Here is a 24,353-nt window from a genome sequence, read left to right on the forward strand (position 1 = left end):
TGACATTTCATGGAAAAAAACTATCTGTCTTCTTTAATACAGAGAAATAACATCCCACCCAAAATTGCCTATTGACTTTAACATGTGGTTTTCAAAATCAATATGTTAGGCCATCATAACTTTTCCTAATACACAAATCATATCTATGGCATTGATTTCTTTTTCTAGTGAAAAATCACATTTCTAGCTGTTATTCTTGTCGCCGTAACCAACTCAGCCCTACTGTGTTTATCTTAACCTTTCCCACAAGTCTATCATCACATATAGAGTCATATAATTAGTTAATGTGCAAAATTTGAGTTGACAAAGCAAAATACGATATATCATAAGAGGGTCTAATATGGATTCTGAGAATGCAAATATTCTGTACACACGGTTTATCAGAGGGTATAACCAGCACTAAAGATCCTGTGCACTCCAATAATCTGTGAGATTTCATGTAGCAAAACACCTATCTGGGGTCTTTTATACAGGGTATTAACATGCACCCTTAAATACCTATTGACTTTAACATATGCTTTTCACAATAAGTATGTCAGGCCTACTGCTTTTATCGTAATTTTTTATTTAAATCAATCAGGTCTATAAACTATATTCAGTCAGACCTACTGTGTTAGTCCTATGCCTTTTCAAATGGTAACCAATAGTTTTGTTTGGGGGGTCACCAACAACAAAACCCTTGCTTACTACGGTAATTTGTGATGTTCTGTATAACGAAACACCTGCATGCAGGCTTTAGCACAGAGTAATAACAATCCACAAATAAAAGCCTACTGCCTATCAGACTACGGGGCGTATTTATAAAAGGAACTGCGTCTCTCTTGCACCACGCAATGTTGTGCAAGAGGGCCGCAAGTGTAAACTGCGATTTATATAGCCACAAAAGGCCAGCTTGCATGGCCCTCGGTGGCTTCATAAATCTTCAGTAACTGAACGCAGTGCAAATCGCTGCCTTGCGTTACTCTGCCCTGGGAAGGCTTTCCAACCCCCATAGAAGGATGTATGACGTTACAACGCATGCTTTTACCACGCATGCCTTTACAATGCGGTTTTTACAACGCATGCCTTTACAACGCATAGTGCTTTGGGGTGCTGGATAGTGAATAGTTTAATTTACTATTCCAACTCCAGTCCCTGTGGATAGTAGGGAAGGTGTTGGATAGTACATCAAACCTATTCCCTATCCTAGAGCGCCCCCCAGCGCAATGCGTTGTAAAGGTTTGCATTGTAAAAGTTGCGTCGTAAAGGCACTGCGTGGTATAAGTTGCGTTTTAAAGGCTGTTTACCCCCATAGAAAGAGGAAAATGCCTCTAAGGAAGGTACCCCTTCCTGCACAAAACCAATTCTGCATGCAACACAGGCACTCTTGCACCCTGGTGGCACTAGGCAAGCAAAATGGCACCAACGCAGGGACAAAGGCAAGGATGTACTCCACTCTACTAGTTTCTCTCCCTGATGATCCTATCTCCCATTCCCCCTTTCTCTCCAATTTCGACTCTGTCTACTGCCTCTTCCCCTGGAATCTACCCCTTCACCCACACCCCCACCATATCGCTCATTACTCTAGCTACCACATTGCACGACATCCACATTCACTTGGAGATATTAACTTTCACTGATATCCCCCATCCCAGACCCGTGCTCCTACTCCCCTTCCCCACTACGCGCCATCCCAATCTACCCACACTCCTCTTCCTCCCACCCTTCATCTACTACAGTTGACCCATCATGCCTCCCCTCAACCATACTCCCTTGACACTAGACTCACCCATAACTAGGCATGGCCCTAACTTGTGGTCCATCCTTTACCCTTCAAACCTTTCCAAAAACGGCAAGAAAAACTTTAAACACAAACTTCTAATACACCACCAAGAAACTTTATTTGTAGACAGCTACCGTAGCCTAACCTCCATCATAAAAAACTAACTACATCTTCTTCACCAAACTCCCTTCATAGTGGAAAAGCATCTTTCTACGCCACCTTCCTATCACTAATTCCTGCAAAATTCCCTATGGTCTGAAACATTCCACCACTCCCTCCTCCACATTTCCTGGTGAAATTGACATCTCTATATTCAAATCAGAAAATATACGTATTCAAGCGTCTGAAAACCACCTCACCATTTTTGAACACCATTTCAGCTCACTATCCCAAATCCTTATACCTACACTTAACACAAACCTCCCAACCTCTCAATTGCAAGATACCTTTCTGTCCCTACACACCCTGGCCCCTACTCATCCATTCCCTGATTCACTAACCATAACTGAAAGCCCTGATTCTCATATTTACTTCCCCATGACCTCGCCAGCATCCCCCCTTCTCTTAATTCACTAACCATTAATAAAAGCCCCGTTTCTCAATTTCAACCCCCTATAACCTCGCCAGCATCCCCATCTTCTACTGATTCTCTCTCAACTCCTTCTGCCTCCCAAACCCACACTCCTCTAGCTACCCCACCCCTCGATCCCCTACAGCTCTGAGAACAACTCCACTCTTCTTCCCTCTCGGTAACCTTACAATAAAAACGCCCTCAGTCACACAACACCTACACCCTCCCCGTGTTACACCTCCCCTTGTTCCCCCAAGGGCTCCACTAATCACCCCAATTTCTTCTCCTGTAAACCCCCCATTATCTAACTAATAGCCCCAAACTCAACTCTCAGGCCCTCTTTTCCTCCCACGACCCCCAGTTTACTTCTGAGAACACCCTCTCTCACCCCTCAACTCCGACTCTACCCCCTTATCTCAACACCCCTCTCCTCCCCTCTCTTGGCTTCCCCCCTCTTCCACATCCCAGACCTGCACCCCTGACCAACACAGACTTTCCACACCTCCATCCTGATCTCCTAGCCCCCTTTCCTATCTCACTTCTTACCTAATCACTCCTCAACATTGAACTTCACCTCTCGACCCTCGTGTTAGAACTTTCTTCTCTCAGAAATGACGTCACCGCCCTCCCCTCAAAAAACCTTCCCAATCACACCTATTCCTTAGACCCCACACAAACTTAAGTAACGAAGCACACATTTGGTATATGTTAAGAAGTGACATTTTTTTTATCCAGTTTGACTACCTCTCCATTTTAAAAAAAAAGAAAGATACTGTTTTAAAAAAAAATGGAGAATCTAAATATCATTGCACCTCCTTTGTTCTTACAAGCCACAGGAGATCCACCCATTGAGTGGGATGAATGGATAGACATTTTTGAGAACTACATTGAAGCACTTGATGGGAAAGATTTTAGTGCAATTAGGAAGAAAGCCCTCTTGTTAAGTGCTTTGGGCAAGGAGGGTCAGCATTCTTTTAAATACCTTCCTGTGGCAGTCAACCAAGATGGTAGGGCGATAACTAACGTATACACAGAAGCTAAAGCTCGGATGAAAAAACAATATGCAAAAGAAGTAAATATTGTTATGGCGCGACACAAATTTTACACCCAACCTCAAAGGAATGAAGAGTCTGTAGATCAGTTTGTGGCTAGGCTACGTGAGTTGTCGATAAAATGTAGTTTTGGTGAAATAAGAGATGAAATGATAAGAGACCAACTGATAGTACAGTGTCGAAACAAAAAGATGCAAGAAAAACTGTGGGCAGCAAAAAACCCAACCCTACAAATGGCAATTGATATAGCAAAAGTAGTCGAGGAATCGAATGCATGCATGAAAGAGATGGAAAAGAAAGATAACGCAAAAGGCAATGCTCAAGGCAATGATGTTTCATGTGTTGATCATGATGAAGTTGCTGTTGTGAATAAGAGGAGTGTGGATCTGGGAGGAGGTAGTCAGAAAAGATTTAACAATGCATTTTCAGGTAATGACAGGAACAGATTCCAAGGGAGAATGTGCAGTAGATGTGGGAGTACTTTTCACAACTCGGACTTTAGGAGATGTTTTGCAATTGACAAAATGTGTAGGAAATGTGGGCGGAAAGGACACTTTTCAAAAATGTGTAGAAGTACAAACGTTGACAAGGTTGCTGTTGTTGAAAACAAGGATGAAGTAAGAGACTTCATTAGTGTTGAGGGTACGAACAAAATATTGTGTTTAGGTGGAGACGGTGCGAATGAGGGTGAGCCTGGGAGGAGATTCAGACCAAAAGCCTTGTTTCTTATTGATAAAATCGAGGTTCAGCTGATGGTTGACCCTGGGTCTTTATGGACCATTATTCCCAAGGATATGTTCCTAGCAAATTGGAAGGATGTTCACTTGTCTGCTAGCGACATTAATGCCTGTGGTTTTCAGGGTGAAAGCATAGATGTGATTGGGTTCATGGTGTGTGTAATAACATTCAAGGATCGTTCAGCTGAAGGGAAGGTGTATGTAGCTAAGTCTGGCCCTGCAATTCTAGGATGGGGGCAACAGTATGACCTTGGGATAATAATAAATCCCAGAGCAGCACAACAAGTGATGGTGGTAGACAGCATAACCACTGATTCGATAGTGGAAGGGATGAATGGTCTGTTTGAGGAGCATATAGGAGAGTTAAGGGGCTATGTGCATAAGATTGTGTTGAGGGACGATGCCATACCTATGCAACACAAAGTCAGAAAGGTTCCATTCATCGCACGTGAGGAAGTGAAGAAGATGTTAGAGGAAATGCTAGACCAGGGTGTGATAGAGCAGATCGAAACATCACCTTGGATTTCCCCTGTAGTTATTACAACCAAATCTGATGGAAAATTTCGTTTTTGTGTGGACCTTCGCACCCTGAACCAAAACATTGTGGTGGACAACTTTCCCTTACCGAACATCAATGAGTTGGTTCTATCACTGAAAGGGGGGAAGTATTTTTCCAAGTTAGACCTTCGCAGCGCCTACCATCAAATAAAACTACACCAGGACTCTAAAGCACTTACGGCGTTCATAACAACCGAAGGAATATACCAATTCACACGAATGCCTTTTGGACTCGCCTCTGCAGCTGGGGTATTCCAAAGGATGATGGGTGTTGTACTAAAAGGCGTGCACAATGTTGTGTATTTTCAGGACGATGTCCTGATATTTGGAGCGTCTGTTGAAGAGCACAATGTGATCTTGAAAACCGTTTTGGAAAGGATGGAACAGGCAGGTTTGACTCTCAAGAAAGAGAAATGCAAATTTGCAGTGGAGGAGGTTGAATATCTTGGATATACATTGTCTGTGGATGGAGTAAAACCTAAAAGGGACTTATTAGACTCCATTAGAAATGCACCATCTCCGTGCGATAAGGATCAGTTGAGGTCTTTCCTCGGCCTCATCGAGTACTACGCTAAGTTTGTAAGGGATTTTGCAGAGAAAACCGAAAAGATCAAAGTGCTGTTGAGGAGTGGATGTAAGTTTGTGTGGGGTGTGGAACAAGATGAGTGCTTCAAAAGAATCAAGGTGGAAATTTGCGAGGCGGGCATCTTGACACCGTTTGACACCAACCGTAAGTCAGTTCTGACAGTGGATGCAAGTGCTGTAGGTGTTGGTGCGGTCCTTGCTCAAGTACACGATTCTGGTCTCAAAACTGTAGCGTTTGCCTCAAGGACACTCACTACAGCTGAGAGGAACTACTCTATAATCGAGCGTGAGGCTTTGGCTGCGGCATGGGGCTGCGAGTATTATAGAATGTACCTGTGGGGGTTCAAATTCACATTATTTACAGATCACAAACCCCTGGTTAAAATACTTTCGCCTGGTGGCGCTGGTAAAGGCTCTGCCAGGTTAGCTAGACTCGCTGCCAGGATCCAGGAGTACTTGTACACTGTAGAATACATTCCCGGTTGGAAGAATTGCCAAGCGGATGGACTCTCTAGACTTCCACTACCTTGGGAGAGGGTAGACAAGTTAGGGGTTGAATCTCTCAACTCAGAGGGTTCTGTTGCCGCTGTAGAGGAAGTTGTTGATATGTGTGCTGGGGCAATCAGTAGAAGTTTGTGGAATTCTTCAATGGTTAAAGATGCGGTGTTGTGTGAAGTCAAAGATTTAATAGCGAAGGGACCAAGGAGAGAGAGTTGTCTATCTCCTGCACTTCGTCCTTATTTGAAGGTTCTGGACCAATTGTCTATCTTGGACAATGAGGGTTTCATGATTTTAATGGATGACAAATTCATTCCTCCACAAGATGTGCGATTTACTTTGTTTAAGCTGGGTCATGAGGGTCATTTGGGGCAGTCCCTTACCAAGAGGAGAATTAGAGACAACTTTTGGTGGCCCGGGATGGACTCAGAAATCTCGCAGTGGGTGGAGAGATGTACAGAGTGTTTGGAAAGTGAAAAGAGACTTAAGGTGGGTAGTCATACTGGTTGTGGCTCAATAGCTGATCCCAAGTGCCCGTGGCACACCATATGTCTCGACTTCATTGGCCCCTTTCACCAGTTGAATCAGGATATGAGGTTTGGGTTGGTGGTAGTTGACGTCTCTTCCAAGTGGTTAGTAGTCAAATTCATGAGGGAGATCACCACGAGCAGCACTATAGCCGTGTTGGGTGAGATCTTTAGGGAGGAAGGTTTCCCCACAAGGATCATTACTGACAATGGGACACAACTAACCTCCCTGGAGATGGCTAATTTCTTGGGAAAGTGCGGCATTATTCACTCTAGGACCTCACTTTACAACCCCCAGGGGAATGGCATAGTGGAGAGGGCCAACCGAATGGTCAAAGGCGCCATTCAAATGGCAATTTCTTCCCGCATGGATGTGAAGAGTTTAGTCAATGACCTGGTGTGGGCCTACAGGACTACAGAAAATGGGGTGACTGGTTTAGTCCCGTTTTCTGTCATGAGGGGACGTCCTGCGGGTACTAAACTTGTGGCTGCTTGGATGAAAGAACTCATGAACGCTGATCCTCCTGCTGGTCATGGTGAGCCTGACATTGTTTGCGAATCTGATGGCGCGTGTAAATTCGCTGTGAATGATTGGGTTAAGGTCAAACCAGGTCGTGTGGGTGTCGGACTGACGAAGTTCAGGGGTCCATTTAAGATCAAGTCTGTACACAAGAGATTTGTTACCTTATTTAATGGGGAGAGTTGGAACTTGAGGCGTGTGGCACTGTATAAGAAAGCCGAGCGAGAACCGGTGGGGATCAGAGAACAGGCCAATGAGGTTAGCACAAGTAGAATCCAGAGAGTGAGAAGACCTCCAGTTCATCTACGTGACTTTGTTTGCAAGTAAGGTCTCTCTCTGCAACGAAGGGCATGGTCTTATAATGTTTTTGTTCGACTTACTTTCGTTTTTTTTTATTGTTTCTCCATATGAAGGGAAGAGGATATGTTGTATTCTCTGCACTTATGTTTTATGTATCCCTTTAAGTCCTACATTCCATTTTCCCTGATGTCATTTTCTCCTTTGTTCTATCCTGTCAGTTAGCTCCTGCTTTCTGATGGGAACACCAGCTTTTCTCTATGGTGCTTAATAAACAAGTGTTAAGCCTTACATCTGCCTGCTGACTTCCTTTACAACACTTACCCCGCACTTTATAACCAAGAAATGATTTCCCCCATCGTCAATTCTCCTTCTAGACCGACAAGCAGTAATAGCTACTCAGCCCTCCCCTCCTCCCGAGCCATCTTCCCCCACGACCTCTCTGACCTCAATAAAATCTACCCCCTCTCCACCTCGACTACGAACTCCCCCCACCTCATCCATCTATCTCAGCGATCCTGGGAATTAGTCGGATCCAGTTTTCCCCAGTTTCACCCAGACCCCCTCAGCAACTCACTTCTATCCACTCCTGTTCCTCCAAAAAATCAAGTGACCCTAAACCTCTCAACTGCATGCTGGTTAATTACTGGTCGGCTTCATGTCACACAACAGAAATCGCTGAAACCATCCTCAGCGAAAGCATTGACATCGCCTTTCTGACTGAAACCTGGCTCAACTCCCACTCCTCACCAATCCTTGACTTGCTTTCTCCCCCTGGTTATTCCATCCTCAGAAAAGACAGGCTTGACAAAATTGGAAGGGGCCTCGCTATAATTTATAAAGAAGAACTTAAACTTTCACCTGTCCTCCACCATGACCTTTCCACTTTTGAATACCATGGTGCTGAACTTACAGTACAGGGTTCCCCTCCTATCTGCCGGCATAATATCTACCAACCCCATGGCGACCTTCTTTCCTTTGCTGAAGAGTTGTCTGATCTTCTTATATAGTCATCACTCTCTCCAAATCTATAAACCTCTTCCTAGGGGACGTTAACCTCCATTGGAATAAAAATGACGACCCCTCAGTTAACCTCATCAATGACTTACTTGACATAAGCGACCTGACTCAACTCTGCAACTCTCCAACATACTCCAAAGGTGCCACCCTCAACGCTATTATCACTAGCAATGATCTGGCTTCTCTTTCCCACATTATCCCCATTGACTGGTCCGATCACCACCTCATCCTCTTCAAGATCAACAGCTCTATGCCCCTTCCTCCCTCTAACACCAGCAAACAAAAGAAGCTAACCTGAAATCTTCACCTTATTCCTCCAGGCGAGCTGGAGTCTACAATGAAAGCTCGCCTACAGCTGTCCCCTCTCTCCCACAGTGCCACTGGCCTTACTGAACATTACAACAATTCTATAATTGAAGTCCTTGACCAAATTGCCCCAGCCAAATTAAAATTCCCCAAAACTATTCCCTCCAAAACCTGGTTCAATACTGACCTTAACAAATAGAGACAAGCTCTCAGACAGACTGAACGCATGTGGAGGCAACAGCCTTCCACCTCGAATCTTGTCCTCCTCAGAGCTGCAAGGGCAAACTATAAAAAACACATCTTTAACGAAAAAGCTTCCTTCTTCCGTTCAGAACTTTATCGAGCAAGGAATCATCCTAGGGAGTTATTTAACATTGTCAAAAACCCAACTACTTTAGCCCCCTCCAAACTACTAGCTACGGTTGAGAGATGTGAAGAAATTGCTAGCTTCTTTTCAGATAAAGTCACCAAGATTGACCAATCCTTCGCCTTAACTCCCCCACCACATAGCCAACGCCCCCTCCATAACATTCCGCCTGTGCCTTCTTCTGCTCCTATCCCCCCTGATTCCTCCCAACTCCCCCTCTCTATCACCCCCTATGAACCTTACCTCGCCACCCCCCAGCTAAAAAAGAATGCTTCCCGGAGTAATTTTCGTCCAATTTCAGAAAGTGATGTACTTAAGATCATCACCAAGCTTAAACCATCCTTACATTCTAGAGATTCCCTTCACGCTCATCTTGTTCAAGAACTAAAACACTTCATTGCACCATATTGGACTAATATCATCAACTCTTCCTTTGCCACTGGTAGTGATCCTGTTTCTCTCCAACTAGGCCAAATTACCCCCATCATCAAAAAAACTACGGCTGACCCCAATGATTTAAGCAACCTGCGCCCTATTTCTAACCTTCCCTTCTTATCCAAAGCCCTCGAAAAATGTATCCTGCTACAGTTGGACAAACACATTGACTCATTCAACCTCTTAGACGTTTTCCAATCAGGTTTTCGAAAGGGATGCAGCACGGAAAAAGCAATGCTCAACATTACTGATGACATCCATCGCTCCCTTGACAAAGGTGAATCCTCCCTCCTCATTCTTCTTGACCTCTCTGCAGCCTTTGATACTGTTAACCATGTCGCTTTACTCAATATTCTCAAACACCATTTCGGCTTTGACAGTGCTGTTTTCAAGCGATTCACCTCATATCTCCAACATAGAACTCAACAAATTAAAGTCAGCGATTGCCTTTCTAAACCTTTGCCAGTCTCCTTGGGCGTTCCACAGGGCTCTATTCTCTCTCCCACTCTATTCAACCTCTTCATGGAACACCTCACCCTTATTCTTAAACAAGCGAAAATCAGTTACGACCTCTATGCTGATGACACACAACTATACTACAAGATCAAATCCCATGATGTCGTCTTACATCTTAACGATGCCCTGACTAAGATTCAATTGCGGTTTCATCAAAACCACCTCAATTTAAACCCCCAAAAAACGGAAAACATCCTATTTTCTCCCACAAACAACTCGCTCCCTATTCAACACTGGATCACGAACATTAAAGCTCTCAACTGCTCTCTCGCCATCTCCAACTCGGTCAAATTCTTCGGCATCAGCGTCGATCAGAGCCTCAGTCTTACTCCCCATATAAAAAACTCGGCCAAAGGTGCTCTCTTCACACTACAACACCTTAAAAAAATTAAACCCTTTATTCCAGCAGATGACTTTAAATCAGTTGTCCAATCACTAGTCCTGTCTAGAATTGATTACAGTAACGCCACTCTTGCTGGTACCCCTAAAGTCCACCTAGCCCCTATCAAATCCATTCTTAACCTCGCTGCCAGGCTTATTACTGACTGTAAGAGTTATGATCACATCTCCCCTGTTCTCAAAATCCTTAAATGCCTTCCGATCGAAGGCAGGTCCACCTACAAGATGGCCTGCATCAGGCACAAAGCCCTTAATCAAAATACCCCATCTTACCTCTCTGACAACCTTCAAAAAGCGGGGTGTACTAGAACAATGAGGAGCACTAACGCTCTTGTCCTTGTCCTTCCTCTGTTACAAAAGAAATCAACACAGTCTCGCTAATTCTCTGGTAATGCGCCTTCCATTTGGAATGCCCTTCCCAAAGATCTACATGGCTACCCCTCCTACCCCTGCTTTAAAACAGACCTCAAGCTGCTCCTTCTCAATAAATACTGTGGTCTTAATTTATTTTCACTGGCCACAAACTCCTCCCCCTTACACTGCCTATATTGGCCCCCCTTTACTTATAGTTTCACTCCCCCTCCTCCCCATCATATTTCTCTCTTTCTACTCATACACCCACCGCCACCCCCTTTTTTTCCCTCTCGGACTACCCACCTCCTGCCTTCTGCTTTCCACCTACCCGTCACCCTCCACAATTTTCCCTCACTCTCTCGCCTTTCCATATTCTGACACACTATATAATCTTCACTGTCTTCCAGTTCTACCATCTTTGATCTGATATTTGATTTAGATGAACCTAATTTAAAACGTTCTTAAAAGTTCTAATTGCCTTGCCTTAGTTTCTCAATTGTACTAAGTTTGTCTGTTATTCTGTTACCAAATCCTGTAAAGCGCTCTGATACTCTTGGGTCCAGCTAGCGCTATAGAAAACCTTTTAAATAAATACATACTCTTTCTTATATGGCACATTCCTGCCCTGTCCCTGTCACACAGCGCAGTAAAGTCACTTGTTACACTGCCCGACTTTGCCATAAATATGGCCCTACGTATGTAATGCCTATTTGCTTTGTCATAACTTTTCATTATAAACAGATCACAACTGAGGAATCGGACATAACTTTTCCCAGTGAACAGATGAGGCTGTTACCAATGGTTTGACAATGTACACAATACTGGTCTGCTGAATTGCACAGTAAATGGCCAGTCAACAGGCATACATTTATAACATTACAACTATGTATAAAATGACAGTTTTGAAAACAATATACAAGCAATATCAATATGGCCTAACAAAAATCATCACAGTAAAATTCTCATCTCATCTAAAAACTATTGCCTGCTATGGTAATCTGTGAGATTACATATAACCAAAAAACTTTCTTTTCTGGAAGCATTTCACAATAAATAAGCCAAATAAACATGCAAGACCTGCGGCATTTAGCATAACATTTTCCTGCACACTAATAAAGCCTATAGCTATTACCATTGGTTTGTCACCATAGCTTACTGTAATCAGCATAAGCTTTCACAAAAGACAACCATTAGGCATACAATCATGAAGTTGTAAATGTATACAAAATTACAGTTGCGAAAGCAAAACACTATCTCTCTTTAGAATGGCTTAACAAGAATTCTCACAGTGCAAATCTTCTATAACCGTGACATGGAGAAATTGGGCATTACTATTGCAATCGGAATATCCATACTTGATTCTTGCACTAATTCCTTATTTCTCAGCCTTTTACCACCCAAACATTTAATCAGTTCTATCGGGGAGGGGCAGTGGGGACAGACAAGGGGAAATTGGGAATGCATTTTTACAATAAAGTTGCAATTCCCAAGTTTGCAGCTAACAAGAGTTCTCAACCAAATCAGGAATTCTGTCCACTTGTAATGAGGGCCTATGTGGGTGGACTTTTCTACTTGAGTAATTGAGGTTCCTATTTGTAAAAAAAAAAAAACAAATCCAGAATCTGAAAAATGCAGATTTAAAAATTCCTCAATGAGCGGTAAAAACAGAAATTCTAAATTATAATTTAATGGGTAACACAGCTGGTTTGCCCAAGGTGTCTTACCAAATTAACTTTCTCTGGTTTATATGAGTCAGGTGCCAATCATTTGGATGAAGCATAAGTCATGGATTATGGGTAGGGCTGGCAGAACTTGCAGAGTTTCACTCTGCAGAATTCTGGGGGTTGCATTAAAATTCCAAGATACAGTGGAGTTCCGCCCATGGAAAGAAAATATGCAAGTCACAATGCTTGTGTTACAATTTAGCACCAGTAACATAAGCAGTGCTGAGAAATCAGTGTGAGCGGAAGCATGCGGTGCACACGAGCGTATGGTGTTTCAAGTTGACTTTGCTGCTGCTGCAGTAGAAAATCTACTCAAGCTGCAGCTAATCTACGCAAAAAGCAGCCCGCTGACTGCGGCTGCTCACTACCGCCCATTTTAAAATATCGCACAAGGGATATCAAATTTCACTCGTGTTTCTGAAGCCTCACAGGAAAAAATTCCGCCACACAGCAATTGGTGTAATTTGGCCAGAACCTTGTGTTACAAAAGTAACGCAGTCACCAAATTCTGCCAACATTCCTCCCACCCCTGATTTTGAGGCATTTAGTAAGAGGCTAATTTGAAGATAGTGAAAAAGACCACTGGTATTTCAAATATGATTTTGGTTGAAGGATGATAGCAAAATAAGCATATAAATAACAGTAATTTTATAGAGCAAATAACGGTCCCAGGAGTTAGAGAGCAAATAACGGTGGCAGGAGCTGCAGAGCAAATAACGGACGAAGGAGTTACGGAGCCCATAACAGGAACACAGGATTTACAGGGCAGATAACATGGACTGATGAGTTTCAGTTGACTGGTGCTTGGATACTGTGTCCTGGACTCTGCTTGCCACTTGATGGACTACTAACCAAGATTTCCCTTCATGCTTTCATCTAACCTGTTCCCTACCCTCCCTTAGGAGAAGTCCCCAAGACTGCGCAGCCAAGTTCGGTCCATGGTCGAAGCAGTGCTAGTGGATGGAAGGAGTAGTGCTGGGTCAAATGACAGCACCATGTTCTCCCGCATTATGATCAGCAAGAGCTTAAGGGGACATGAAGGTATGGAAGCATACTCCACACGTCCTCTCTTTACATCTACTGTAGTCAATTCCACTATGCCTGGGTTATGTACTGTAGTCGTGATTGCCAATGATTAGCTGAAAAACACTGATGCATCCTCAAATAAATTAACTGGGAACAGGAACACTTCTGTTGACATTTTACATTCATTTATATTTTCTTAATATTTTGTAGGGACAGTGAAGATTTTATGAACAACACTTATGAATTAAAAGCAGAGCTACAGAGAGAAAATATTTACTACATTTATCAGAATGGATGTATAGTTGGGAACAGAAAATACAGCAGGTTCCATTTAGAGCTTGAGGGAGCATGAGCTCCTCCACAAATTAGTGGAGCTCCTACCCCTTTCAGATGTGCAGTGCCGTCCCTTATTTAAAGTCGATGTAACTGCCCGTGTTTCTCACAGCAGAGCCTCAGCTGAATACACTGTCATAATTAATCGTGGGCGGAGTTGGCAGAGTTCCACGGAGTTTGAAAAAAACTCAGTAGAATTCCGCTCCCCTCCACACTCACTAATTAAAAATTTAAAAGCAGTAAAAAAAAGCACTTACCTGCTGTGGCGTCTCCAGGCTCCCCGCATCCTCGCTGTGATCTCTCTCTCCTCCTCACCGTCCTCATCCACGTAAACTCCTACGATGTACGTCTTGGGAGGACTGCACATGCCTTGTGCAGCTTTCCAAGCAGAAGTTTAGGATTATTTGTGAAAAATGCAAATGTTTCCCTGTACCTGTAAGTTTATTTCATGAATTTGCCCACTGACTTCTCAGGTGAGTGATACCCCATAGAAACATTTCAGGGCAATAACTTCTCCATTGAGTGATACTCATGGAGTGATATCAAGATACAGAGAATGCAAGAAATAACAACTCATTAAAGAATTCCACGACTTACAAGTCTTCTGTACGTATGTATCACAAATATATTGTGTCCTTTGAACATGTGTCCGAAGAGTATAGACTACATAAATCACAATTTATTCCATACCTCTAAATTTGTCAGCATTAAACCTAGATTATAGTTTTGTACCTAGAGGAGGTAACAGGCTATAATCCATTGGAAGCCAGACTGATGCTGGGGCCACTGAGTGAAAGGGAATTTCTAAGCTTTACAGGGCCCTTTTAATTAACTTCACAGACTCACTTAAGGGAGTCAGGGCAGACTTCGGAGAGTGATATTGTGGAGTTGGACGAAGATGACGGACAAGAGGCCAAAATGGCGGTCAGGATGCTCACCATTCCATCTAATTTGCTAATTATACAAGTCAACTACTTTCATCGGATATACTACAGCCCTGAATAACTGTAGAAAGTGTGGTGATCCACAATTCCTAACTGCACAGGATGCAGATCTCATGGTGGGACCTTCTATCGTGTACACAATGCAAAAAAGGTCACTTGAGGTTATTAAAATCAACATGGACTTATTTGTTTTTTTAAACTTTTCCTAGTTGTGGGTCATCAAAAGATTTTTGAGAGGTTGTCTCACCCTCTACTTAACGAGGCATGCTTCTTCATTTGATGACCTCTCCCACCGGGGGTAGGAGTAATGTCACCATGGCGGACTCAACAGAGGGAAGCTAATCTAACCCTGAGAGTTCTTAAAAGTGTATGTTCAGGACAAAACACTTGGTTCCTGTTTTTTGTCAACAAGAGAAAAATATATAAAATTTACCTAGAGGTATACTCAAAGTATTCTTAATTTGGCGAGTACCTCTAGTATGTTTAAGAGATTGTTGGTTGTATAGTGAAATACAATGAATCACCTGACCTGAGATCTTTGCATTACCAACATGTTTCCACCACTATACAAGCCAAAATGGTCTAGGGTCTTCTTCAGGGTAATAGACTGTAAGGCAATGGTGTGCATTCAGGCCAAGCAAATGGATAAAAACTGAAACCTTACTGGTCACTCTGTTAATTCAGCAACACCCCAGTCATACTAAACTACAGGTTCCATGGCAAAATGTGGGGGACTTCCCCCTCCATAGTCAAACATTCGTCAGAAGGAAATGTGTAAAGGATCACCTATCAGGTCCCCATCCCCTGCCGTATGTCCTCAACTATTGTTTGTCTTGCTGCTAAAACATGTCTTAAAACCTCCTCTTCTCCTCCCCATGTCTGCCTGTGGTGCAGTGGAAGATTTGTGGAAGTGCCCGCTCACCATGGAGGACCTCATCTGCTATAGTTTCCAGGTGGCCCGGGGCATGGAGTTCCTGGCCTCCCGCAAGGTGAGTTGAACTAGTTCAAAGTAAATTGTCCTAGCCACCCCTCCCAGATCACCTACTATGCGTGCTTCAACATGTCTTCCAGGTTAAAAAGGCAGACTGGCTTTGTTGTAAAAACCTAGGGTCTCCAGACAGACTGCAATTTCTGAAAAGCCAAAAGGGCTGGTGTAGATTCAGTTACAGCCAATCTTACTGACATTCTAAACAAAAAAGTAGTATAACCTAAACCAGTCCTGAAAACCTTGGTATCTGAGGGGGCCCAGAATATTGGAAGTTATCTTACTACTCGAACCAGCTGAGAATGGAATAAGATCGTATTAAATCAGGTTAAGGTGCCTTCCTGATTCAGGAACATAGCTTACATGGTAAATAAAATGAATACATTGTAAATTAAATTACTATGTTGATGTCTGAATTAACCTAAACGGAAGCTATTACTTTCATCAGCCCAAAACATGAAAAGCTACAGTTGCTTACTAACAGAATTGGGAAAGAACATTAAAATGCAAGCCATATTAATATCTCAATTAATTGGGTAGCTGTCAGATAATTTGGCCTAGAAATCAGTAATCTACCGTATTTAGTTGAGAGACTTGTAAGAAAGCCTACCAGCTGATCAGCTTACAAAGCTGTATTACTACTGTGATCAGCCAATACATTTAGCTCACTAAAAAATTCAACCAGAAAATGACACAATAGCCTACTCCCTAGATCAGACCAGAATTTTTAAAGCTAGCTCGCTGTCTAAATGAGGTAAGACAGCGGTGAGCTAGCTCATTACTGAACCTACCTGAAAGTTATACGATAACTAATTGCCTTAAGAAGACATGAAATTATATGGTTCCTTACTGCATGAATTCAGACCAAGAAAATATAACCTAGTTTACATCTCTGAAATCATCAGCGGTTAAACAAACATAATGTCGGGTTCAACCTGAAAAATGAGTCCCCATACAGCCCGAGGATGCACAGATAGATTGCTACCTGAATCACCCACAACATTGTAATCTATCTTGCTCATCGATCAGGCCACAAAGTGGAAGCTGGTACACTACAAGTATTACCCTAGACAATTTCCCTAAATTTCCACCTGAACCAGGCCAGAAGGCTGTAATCAGCCAGAACATTCTAACCTAGCTTAGTTCTCGAATACTGATTTAAAACATAGAGCTAGCTTAATTTCTGAATAAACCCAGGAAAATATACATTTGACTTATAGTCAGATGAATCAAGAAAGGGTAGCAGGATATCACTTTTTACCTTATTCAGCTCTGAAAACTAGCTTTCTACTGAACACAGAACCCCATCTTAATGCCTTAATTGTGTCAGAAAGTAGATAGCTCAATTGCGAGACAAATCATATAGAAAACGAAAAACTACTTTCTACCTATATAAGACAGAAACATTATAACTAGCACACTGTACTACCAGAGTCAACCAGAAACTGAAATGCACCTTCCACCAAAAATCGGCCAGAAAAGTGCCAGCTACATTACTCCTTGAAATAGCCACATAAATTAAAGATTATAATGCTATTCAAATCAAAGAAAAATTAAAAGCCAGCACGCCTCCTGAAGCAATCAGAATGCAAGAGTAGTGTACTACTGGCATGTGCCCAGACATTGGTTTATACCATCAATACCCATCCTTTCCTACCCAGTAATCTGAATGGTTTTCCTGAGACAACAGCTTGAATCGTGTGTGATGTTCTCATCTTCTCTCAGTGCATTCACAGGGACCTGGCTGCCAGGAACATTCTGCTTTCCGAGAACAATGTGGTGAAGATTTGTGACTTTGGGCTTGCAAGGGATATCTACAAGGACCCTGACTATGTCAGGAAGGGAAGTGTAAGTATAAAAGGGCTTAAATTTTTTTGTTAAAGCTAGCCTTGGTGTTTTTCATAAATCCAGTGACTCCCAGTGATGTTGGCTCATCTCCCCTAGACGAAGTGCCACCATCTTGTGCAATGTTGGTCGGTGTGAAACATGTCTGGGCCACTAGACCATCAGAATGAGCAGTTAGAGCTAAGGACTCTAGAAGGTATTATTCTTCTCATGGAGAGGTAGTGTAGGAGCCTAGGAGACATTTCCTACAAGAACATTCTTCACACCCTCAATTAGAGATTTCCTCACAAAACAGTGCGCTTTCTTCAGAAAAGCTTTTGTATTAAAAAAAAGTGGTTTTGCAGCATATGGTATAGGTTTCCTGACATCACAGATAAGAAACTGCCTCATAGCTTCTATCAGAACTTTCCTCATAGCCTTAGAAGAGTTTTCCTCATAGCCACTTGTATAATGCTTCTCACAGTTCATCACAGAGCTTGCTGCACAGTTTACAGAGCAGTCTGTTTAAGCAACTTCTCTCATATATCTTCAGAGTAGTTCCTAAATGTAGAGCTGCTCTGGGAGAATTCTACAAGAGAGATTTCCTCATATTCCTGGTCTACTCTTTTACTAAAAAGATGTGTAATTACTCAGACAGCTCTGATGCTTTAGCTGACCATGTCTGTTCTGCTTCTTTCCACTCAGGCCCGCCTGCCCCTCAAGTGGATGGCACCAGAGAGTATTTTCGATAAGGTTTACACCACACAGAGTGACGTGTGGTCCTTTGGAGTCCTGTTGTGGGAGATCTTCTCCTTAGGTGAGTCTGTTATTGTAAGACATGAAGGCATTTAGAGACTACAGGACAGCAGGACAGACCCGTAGATATAGCTGAAGATTCCGATAAAACGAGTGGCTTTAGTGCTGTTTTTTCTTATCTATTTTTGATTTTTGATTCTTGTTCTCATGTGTTTCATTTATTCTTTTTGTATCAATTATATGCATTCGTGTATTTAAATTGTTTATATGACTTTTTCAAAACTTTCAATAAAGCTTATTTTGAACTTAAAAAAAAAAGCTACTTGAACTGGGACTGAGTCAATGACATGTTACGCAACTCAAATGTCATACGGTAGGTATCGAAAGATGAAGGTCTACAGAGAAAAAACAAGATATCAAAGTATTCTTTCTGAAAAGATTTAATGTGGCACTCCATTTTGTTGGTATACATTATCTGTCCAGTAAAGAATAGCCAATCTCAATTAGCATGCAATTCTTATCCATGCTTCAGTCAACGGGAGAAAATAATTCCATGCACACTGTTCCGGGGCTTCATTCCATGTTATCGTCTTTTAAGGAGTAACATTAATGTAACAGTCCGAAGAGTATTAACAAACAGAAGAACATTCTGAAGGGAATTTTTACATGGCACAGCATTCTGAGGGGCCTATTCAACAGCACCTCTGTGCGAGGGGCTTTATATCATATCAAAGTATTCTGGAGATTAATTATTTAATAGCACGGTGTAAGAAATTGAGTTACTGGTTGAGGTAATTGAAACCCTGCTCAAGTAGTAACCACAATTCGTTGTCAGGGTGAGGTCACAAGCAACATTAATGTAGCCTGTGCTCAACCCTCGGGTAGCTTGGCACTGAACAAACAGACTTAACTTAGAGGCAATGTGTAAAGTATTTGTGCAACACTTCAAACAATAACAAAGTGAGGAAACACAAGAAAAGGGATCCTACACTAAATTGGAAAAATAGAGTAAAATGTAATAAATTAAACAAGACCAAAACCACAAAAATTCTATCAGTAGAACTGGATATGCAATTTTAAGGATTTTAGTGAAAATAGCACCAAAGAGCACAAAGTGCCATATGTGGCTATCTAGTCGTGCCAGAACGGGAGACAGTCAAGAGTTCATTTTTCTTTTTTTATTTTGTTCGGGGTGCACAAGAACAAAGTCCAAAACGAATGTAGTTCAGTTGCAAAATATTACTTCTTTATTTGTTAAAATTTATAGAAAAGTTCATTGTTGTAATCACAAAAAAGATCAGCCAACGCGTTTCTCTCCCATACGGGGAGCTTCCTCAGGGCAGTATATTGGCAGAAATGAATTCCAAAAGTAGATAGCCTTTCGATGTGTATGCAGTGATGGGGAAACCAATCAGTATTCACCGTCACTTCAAGACTCCTTTCAATATTCAGGATTCACATATCAATAAGGTGACCGCCTGGTATTTCAATAATCAAATCCTAGGGCTGAATCGACTTAGGACAAAGATGCACGTGATCACGCAGTGGACCTCTCACTATTGCTGGACAAATTATAGCCAATAGTGTATTGTGTTGCCAAGTCTCCCTACGGCTCAAAGGAAATGTATAAGTTCCTCAAGTGGAACACGAGCGTTGTCCCTGAATCCGGACAGTTTGCTCACAGGCTGTCCGGGCCTGCGTAGATTATCCCGAAAGTATACAATTAACTTTTCTATAAATTTTAACAAATAAAGAAGAAATATTTTGCATATGAACTACATTCGTTTTGGACTTTGTTCTTGTGCGCCCCCACCAAATTTAGAAAGTACCCTTTGATCTGGAATCACAGCGACGACACTCAGCAGCTGACGTCGGGGTTGGCAGCACAACAATTGATACTTATTTGGAACTGGGTATAAGGTGCGGCGATCCTAAGGCCCGCTGCTGCTCTTTCTTTCCTAAAACAGTCAAGAGTTCAGTCTGACGGCAATGGAGCGCGGGCTGGCTACAGGAACCCAGTTAAGCCCACTGAACAAGAGTACTTTATATCCTGGTTGCAGAGTGTTGCGTGATTCGGTGTCAAGGAAGCTATGATGCAGAGTCTGCTATCGTCATCGAGGCTGCCATCGATGAGGGGTTGCCGATGCAAGAGGCTGCGTTGGGGATGCATCACGCAGCGGTAGTTCCGATGCATCTGGGTGTTGCAAGATCAATGCAGAGTCTTTGCACTGGAAGAACCCTTGCAGCAGAGGCTTGCGCTGAGCAGCAGAAATGATGCGTCGGTTCTGCTGGATCCACAGATGGACTGGCAGAGGACCTTCGAGCCCACTTCCAAGAGTCCTGGACTGGGGTAGTACCAATTGGCAGGGTAAAACTCACTGCTACATATTCCAGGCACTAATTACACGAGACGTGGCCCTTTGAAGTCACTTTGGTGGTCCTTGGTATAGGTTGCAGGTCCAGTCCTTCTCACCCAGGCAAGAGGGCAGGAAACAGCAGGTCAGCACAACAGACAGCAGCCCTTAAGGGCTGTAGTCCAGCAGAGTTGCAGTCCTTTCAGCAGCACAGCAGTCCTTCTTCCTGTCAGAGTCTTTCACGGGTTAGGAAGTGTACTGAAGAGTTAGTATCTGAGGTCCAATATTTATAACAGTTGCCTCCTTTGAAATGGAAGAAGCTTCTATAGGTTTCCTTTGATGTGCTCAGATTTCCTGCCTCCCTTATTCTGCCTCCAGGCTAACTACAGGAGGTATGCAATTCTTTGGGTGAAGGGGGGAAACAGTCTATTCAGGTGAAAGTAGGGGTGTTCCCAGCTCCAGCCTCCCATCCAGCCAGTCATGGCCCATCCAAGCACCCCTACACTTTCTATTGGGCGTGGCTGTCTAGTAGAAATATACAAAGACCAATTGCCAACTACACCCAGAGGCAGGCTGCAAACACTAAATGGTTAAAGAAGGAAAATATCAATTTATTAAAAGTGGCATTTTCAAAACTGTAACCAAAAGTCCGACTTCATCATAAAAGAGGATTTTTCATTACAGTTCTAAAGATGCCAAACATGAACTGTTTACTTGTTCCCATTTGGAAGATACAGACTACTAAATATAATAAGGTAACACCAATGTTATTCTATGGGAGTTGTAGACCTTGCAGTAGTGAAAATGGATTTAATAGTTTTTCACTACCGGACATGTAAAGCTTAAAAGTACATGACCTACTTTTTAAATGCATGGCACACAGGCTTGGGCCTGGCGAAAGGTTTATTTAGCCCAGTCAAAATATCAGTATAAACTGCACACACAAGCTGCAATGGTAGGCCTGGGACATGTTTGAAATGGCTACTTAAGTTGATGGCACAATAAGTGCTGCAGTGTCACTAGTATCATTTATTTACAGGCCCTCTGCACACATAGTACCAATTTACTAGGGAATTACAAGTAAATTAAATATGCCTATTGGGGATAAGCCAATGTTACCATGTTTTAAGGAGGGAGCACATGGTCTTTAGTACCAGCTAACAGTGGGAAAGTGCACAGAGTCCTAAGGCCAGCAAAAATGAGATCAGCAAAAACGGAGGAGGAAAGCAAACACTCTAAGCAACATTATTGCTAAGGGGATCATCACATGGAACAGTATTCTGAGGAAAAATTTCCCTTGGCACATTATACTGAGAGGAGCAGTGCTTGATGGCAAAGCACTCTGAGGGGCATTTTTGCATGCTACTGTGTGTATTCAGAAGACTGTATTCATTGACAGAAAATAGTTATGGTAAATATTCAATGGCGTAATATTTTGAGGGAATTATTACTTTGCAAAACCTCCTTCAATGTCACTCATGTGGCTGTGTAGCTCTGTGTATTCGGTGATGTAATCATAGGCTAGGGTGAATATTTGCACTGTTTGATTTGACACAAGTTTGAGTTTACGCATCACATTTGTCTTTTGATTTTGTGCAAGTTACAGATTTACCTGTGGACTCCCTCAACATCTTCTGTTCAAGTAGGATATTGTGTGCATGGTTAGCAGAGTGCAGGGGTGTCGTCTGGCCAATGTGTGCAGCAATGATGTTGTGTGTGAGGTCCTGAAAGAAGCTGAAAACATTTCTGGGTCTGTAGGGAAACGCAGATAAGGACCAGTTGCTGTAAACTCAGATAACGACCAACTGCTGACGCACTGATTCCACTGTCTTCTGTACACCGGATTGCTGGGGATTATCATTTCACCCTCCCCAGAGACAATTGGCAATGCACCATTAATCTAAGAACAAAACCATTACAAGTGCTTAGCTTTTCCATGTCTGGATCGCTATCACCTGCTTTACAGATGCTTGCAACACACTTTGAGTCGTAGGCACAACTACCTCATAATGCCAAACTTCCCTGAAGAAGCAGCATTGTTACTTTTCTTCTTGTGAAACACGTGTTGGCTTCAACTCTGGTGCTATGAATATTTTCTGATCTCAGAATCAATTGACTGAATCATGAGAATTGCCATTAAAAGTTACACTTTGCAAATCTTAATTAAGTCTTTTGAGTTCTTTTTAATAGCACTCAGAAAAAGCCTCTAAAGCTGTCTACGAAGCCGCAAACGTGCAGAGTCAGACTGGGACAGAATTTAAGCCCAGCACCAAAATAAAAGTGGACCCCATTAATGAATTATATAGCTAAAAAAGCGCCCCATGTTTGCGAACTAGGGTAGTTTTGTACTTGTAAAGACACACTGTATACATGTTTTGTAAGGTATGCAAGACCGGACCCCCTGGCAGGCGTGACTTCACGGATGACCTAGGGATAGGGGATATTTATCCCCTTGTAGGGGTCACCAGAGAGAGGTGATACGGTAATAACTGTATGCTTTTCCCCTGTTGAATTTCGACAGGTTTGACCTGTTTACTCAGGGGTAGGAAAACATTCACCCATTCATAATCAGGGCCTAAGTCTAATGTCCATGCCCAAATTAGACATAGATGCAAGTAGGAATTTGTCAACCAGGTCAGGCGATCAAGGGCATCTCCTCTCTCCTCTCCCATCCCTGGTTAATGGTGCTTTCCTTAAATCCATGCTCACTTACTGCTCCGCAGGTGGATCTCCCTACCCAGGAGTGCAGATCAATGAGGAGTTCTGCCAGAGACTAAAGGATGGTACCAGGATGAGAGCTCCCGAGTATGCCACAGCGGAAATGTAAGTCTAAGTTGCCTTGATCAATTCCACTTGGCTGGGGCATTATAAGACACATGCAAGTATCCCTGTGTGTGTCTAAGAATTCATATATGTATTTGCCTGTAAATAAGTATGCAGAAAAAATAGAGAGCATTTTGGAGAATGCATCTAAAAGTGTGCAAAATGTTATTACCATGCATTGCAGCTTCAAACTTTCAATGAAAGTCTAAAGTGTCAAAAGAGGTTAACTATGGGGAATTTTCTGGATCTTGTTTGTTTCTTGCTGGACAGCACGTGGCCTCTCATCCTATTCAGTCCATGTACATTATAACTGTTCTCTCTTTTAGTTCGGGGACGGGGAATCCCAATATCAATGGTCAGCTTCTCACTTCCTTTTGTTCTATCCACCATATAAAGTTATTTTGCTCTCCTCCATGTAACTATTTCTTCCCCTTGGCACACTCTCCTCTGTGTCTCATTTTCTTTTCCATGACATAGGAGTCAGTTATTCTATATTCTTCTGGATACATTTTGGGGGGGAGGGGGTATTGTCATGGATTGAGTTAACCTATACCCCCTTACTCCTTAATATTGATTCCCTGTGCATCTCCTTCTGTATCCATCACATTCATCAGTCATTGGTCTTTCTTCCAGACACTTCATTGTCTCTGTTATTTTGATATAGGACCATAAAACATATGATATCACATTTGTCACATTACACCAGACCTACCTAGGTTTTCTCAATACAACAGAGAACAGATGTATGTTTCTCTCTCTCTCTATAGCTACCGGATCATGTTGAGCTGCTGGCACGGGGACCCCAAAGAGCGGCACACCTTCTCTGACCTTGTTGAGATACTTGGGAACCTTCTGCAGGAGAATGTCCAGCAGGTGAGCAGGAACCATATCAGAAAGCTAAAGGTTACATAACTGTGTGGTGAAAGGGTTTGTCAAAGGTGATAATTTGGTGGGTTTCTGAAAAAGATTCTAGTACAATGGAAAGTCAAAAGGGAATTGCACTTCATGTACTGTCACTTAAAGGACTATCCTTAATTTACATTTTAAGGAATATAATGCTTATTCATTGATAAACAGGTC

General features: G+C 42.5%; 1 protein-coding gene across 3 annotated transcripts in view; it reads left to right on the top strand.

Moving 5' to 3' along the window:
- The window catches only part of FLT4 (fms related receptor tyrosine kinase 4), a 462,865-nt gene that overhangs the window by 384,869 nt on the left and 53,643 nt on the right, over positions 1 to 24,353 (top strand). For all 3 annotated transcript variants that reach the window (XM_086931324.1, XM_086931325.1, XM_086931323.1), the window contains 6 exons: positions 13,131 to 13,269; positions 15,426 to 15,520; positions 17,242 to 17,364; positions 18,046 to 18,157; positions 23,174 to 23,273; positions 24,041 to 24,146. In XM_086931324.1, coding sequence (XP_086787450.1) covers positions 13,131 to 13,269; positions 15,426 to 15,520; positions 17,242 to 17,364; positions 18,046 to 18,157; positions 23,174 to 23,273; positions 24,041 to 24,146 — 675 coding nt within the window. The remainder of the gene's footprint in view (positions 1 to 13,130; positions 13,270 to 15,425; positions 15,521 to 17,241; positions 17,365 to 18,045; positions 18,158 to 23,173; positions 23,274 to 24,040; positions 24,147 to 24,353) is intronic.

Source organism: Lissotriton vulgaris, chromosome 7 (genome assembly GCF_964263255.1).
Source record: "Lissotriton vulgaris chromosome 7, aLisVul1.2, whole genome shotgun sequence".
Taxonomy (NCBI): Eukaryota; Metazoa; Chordata; class Amphibia; order Caudata; family Salamandridae; genus Lissotriton; species Lissotriton vulgaris.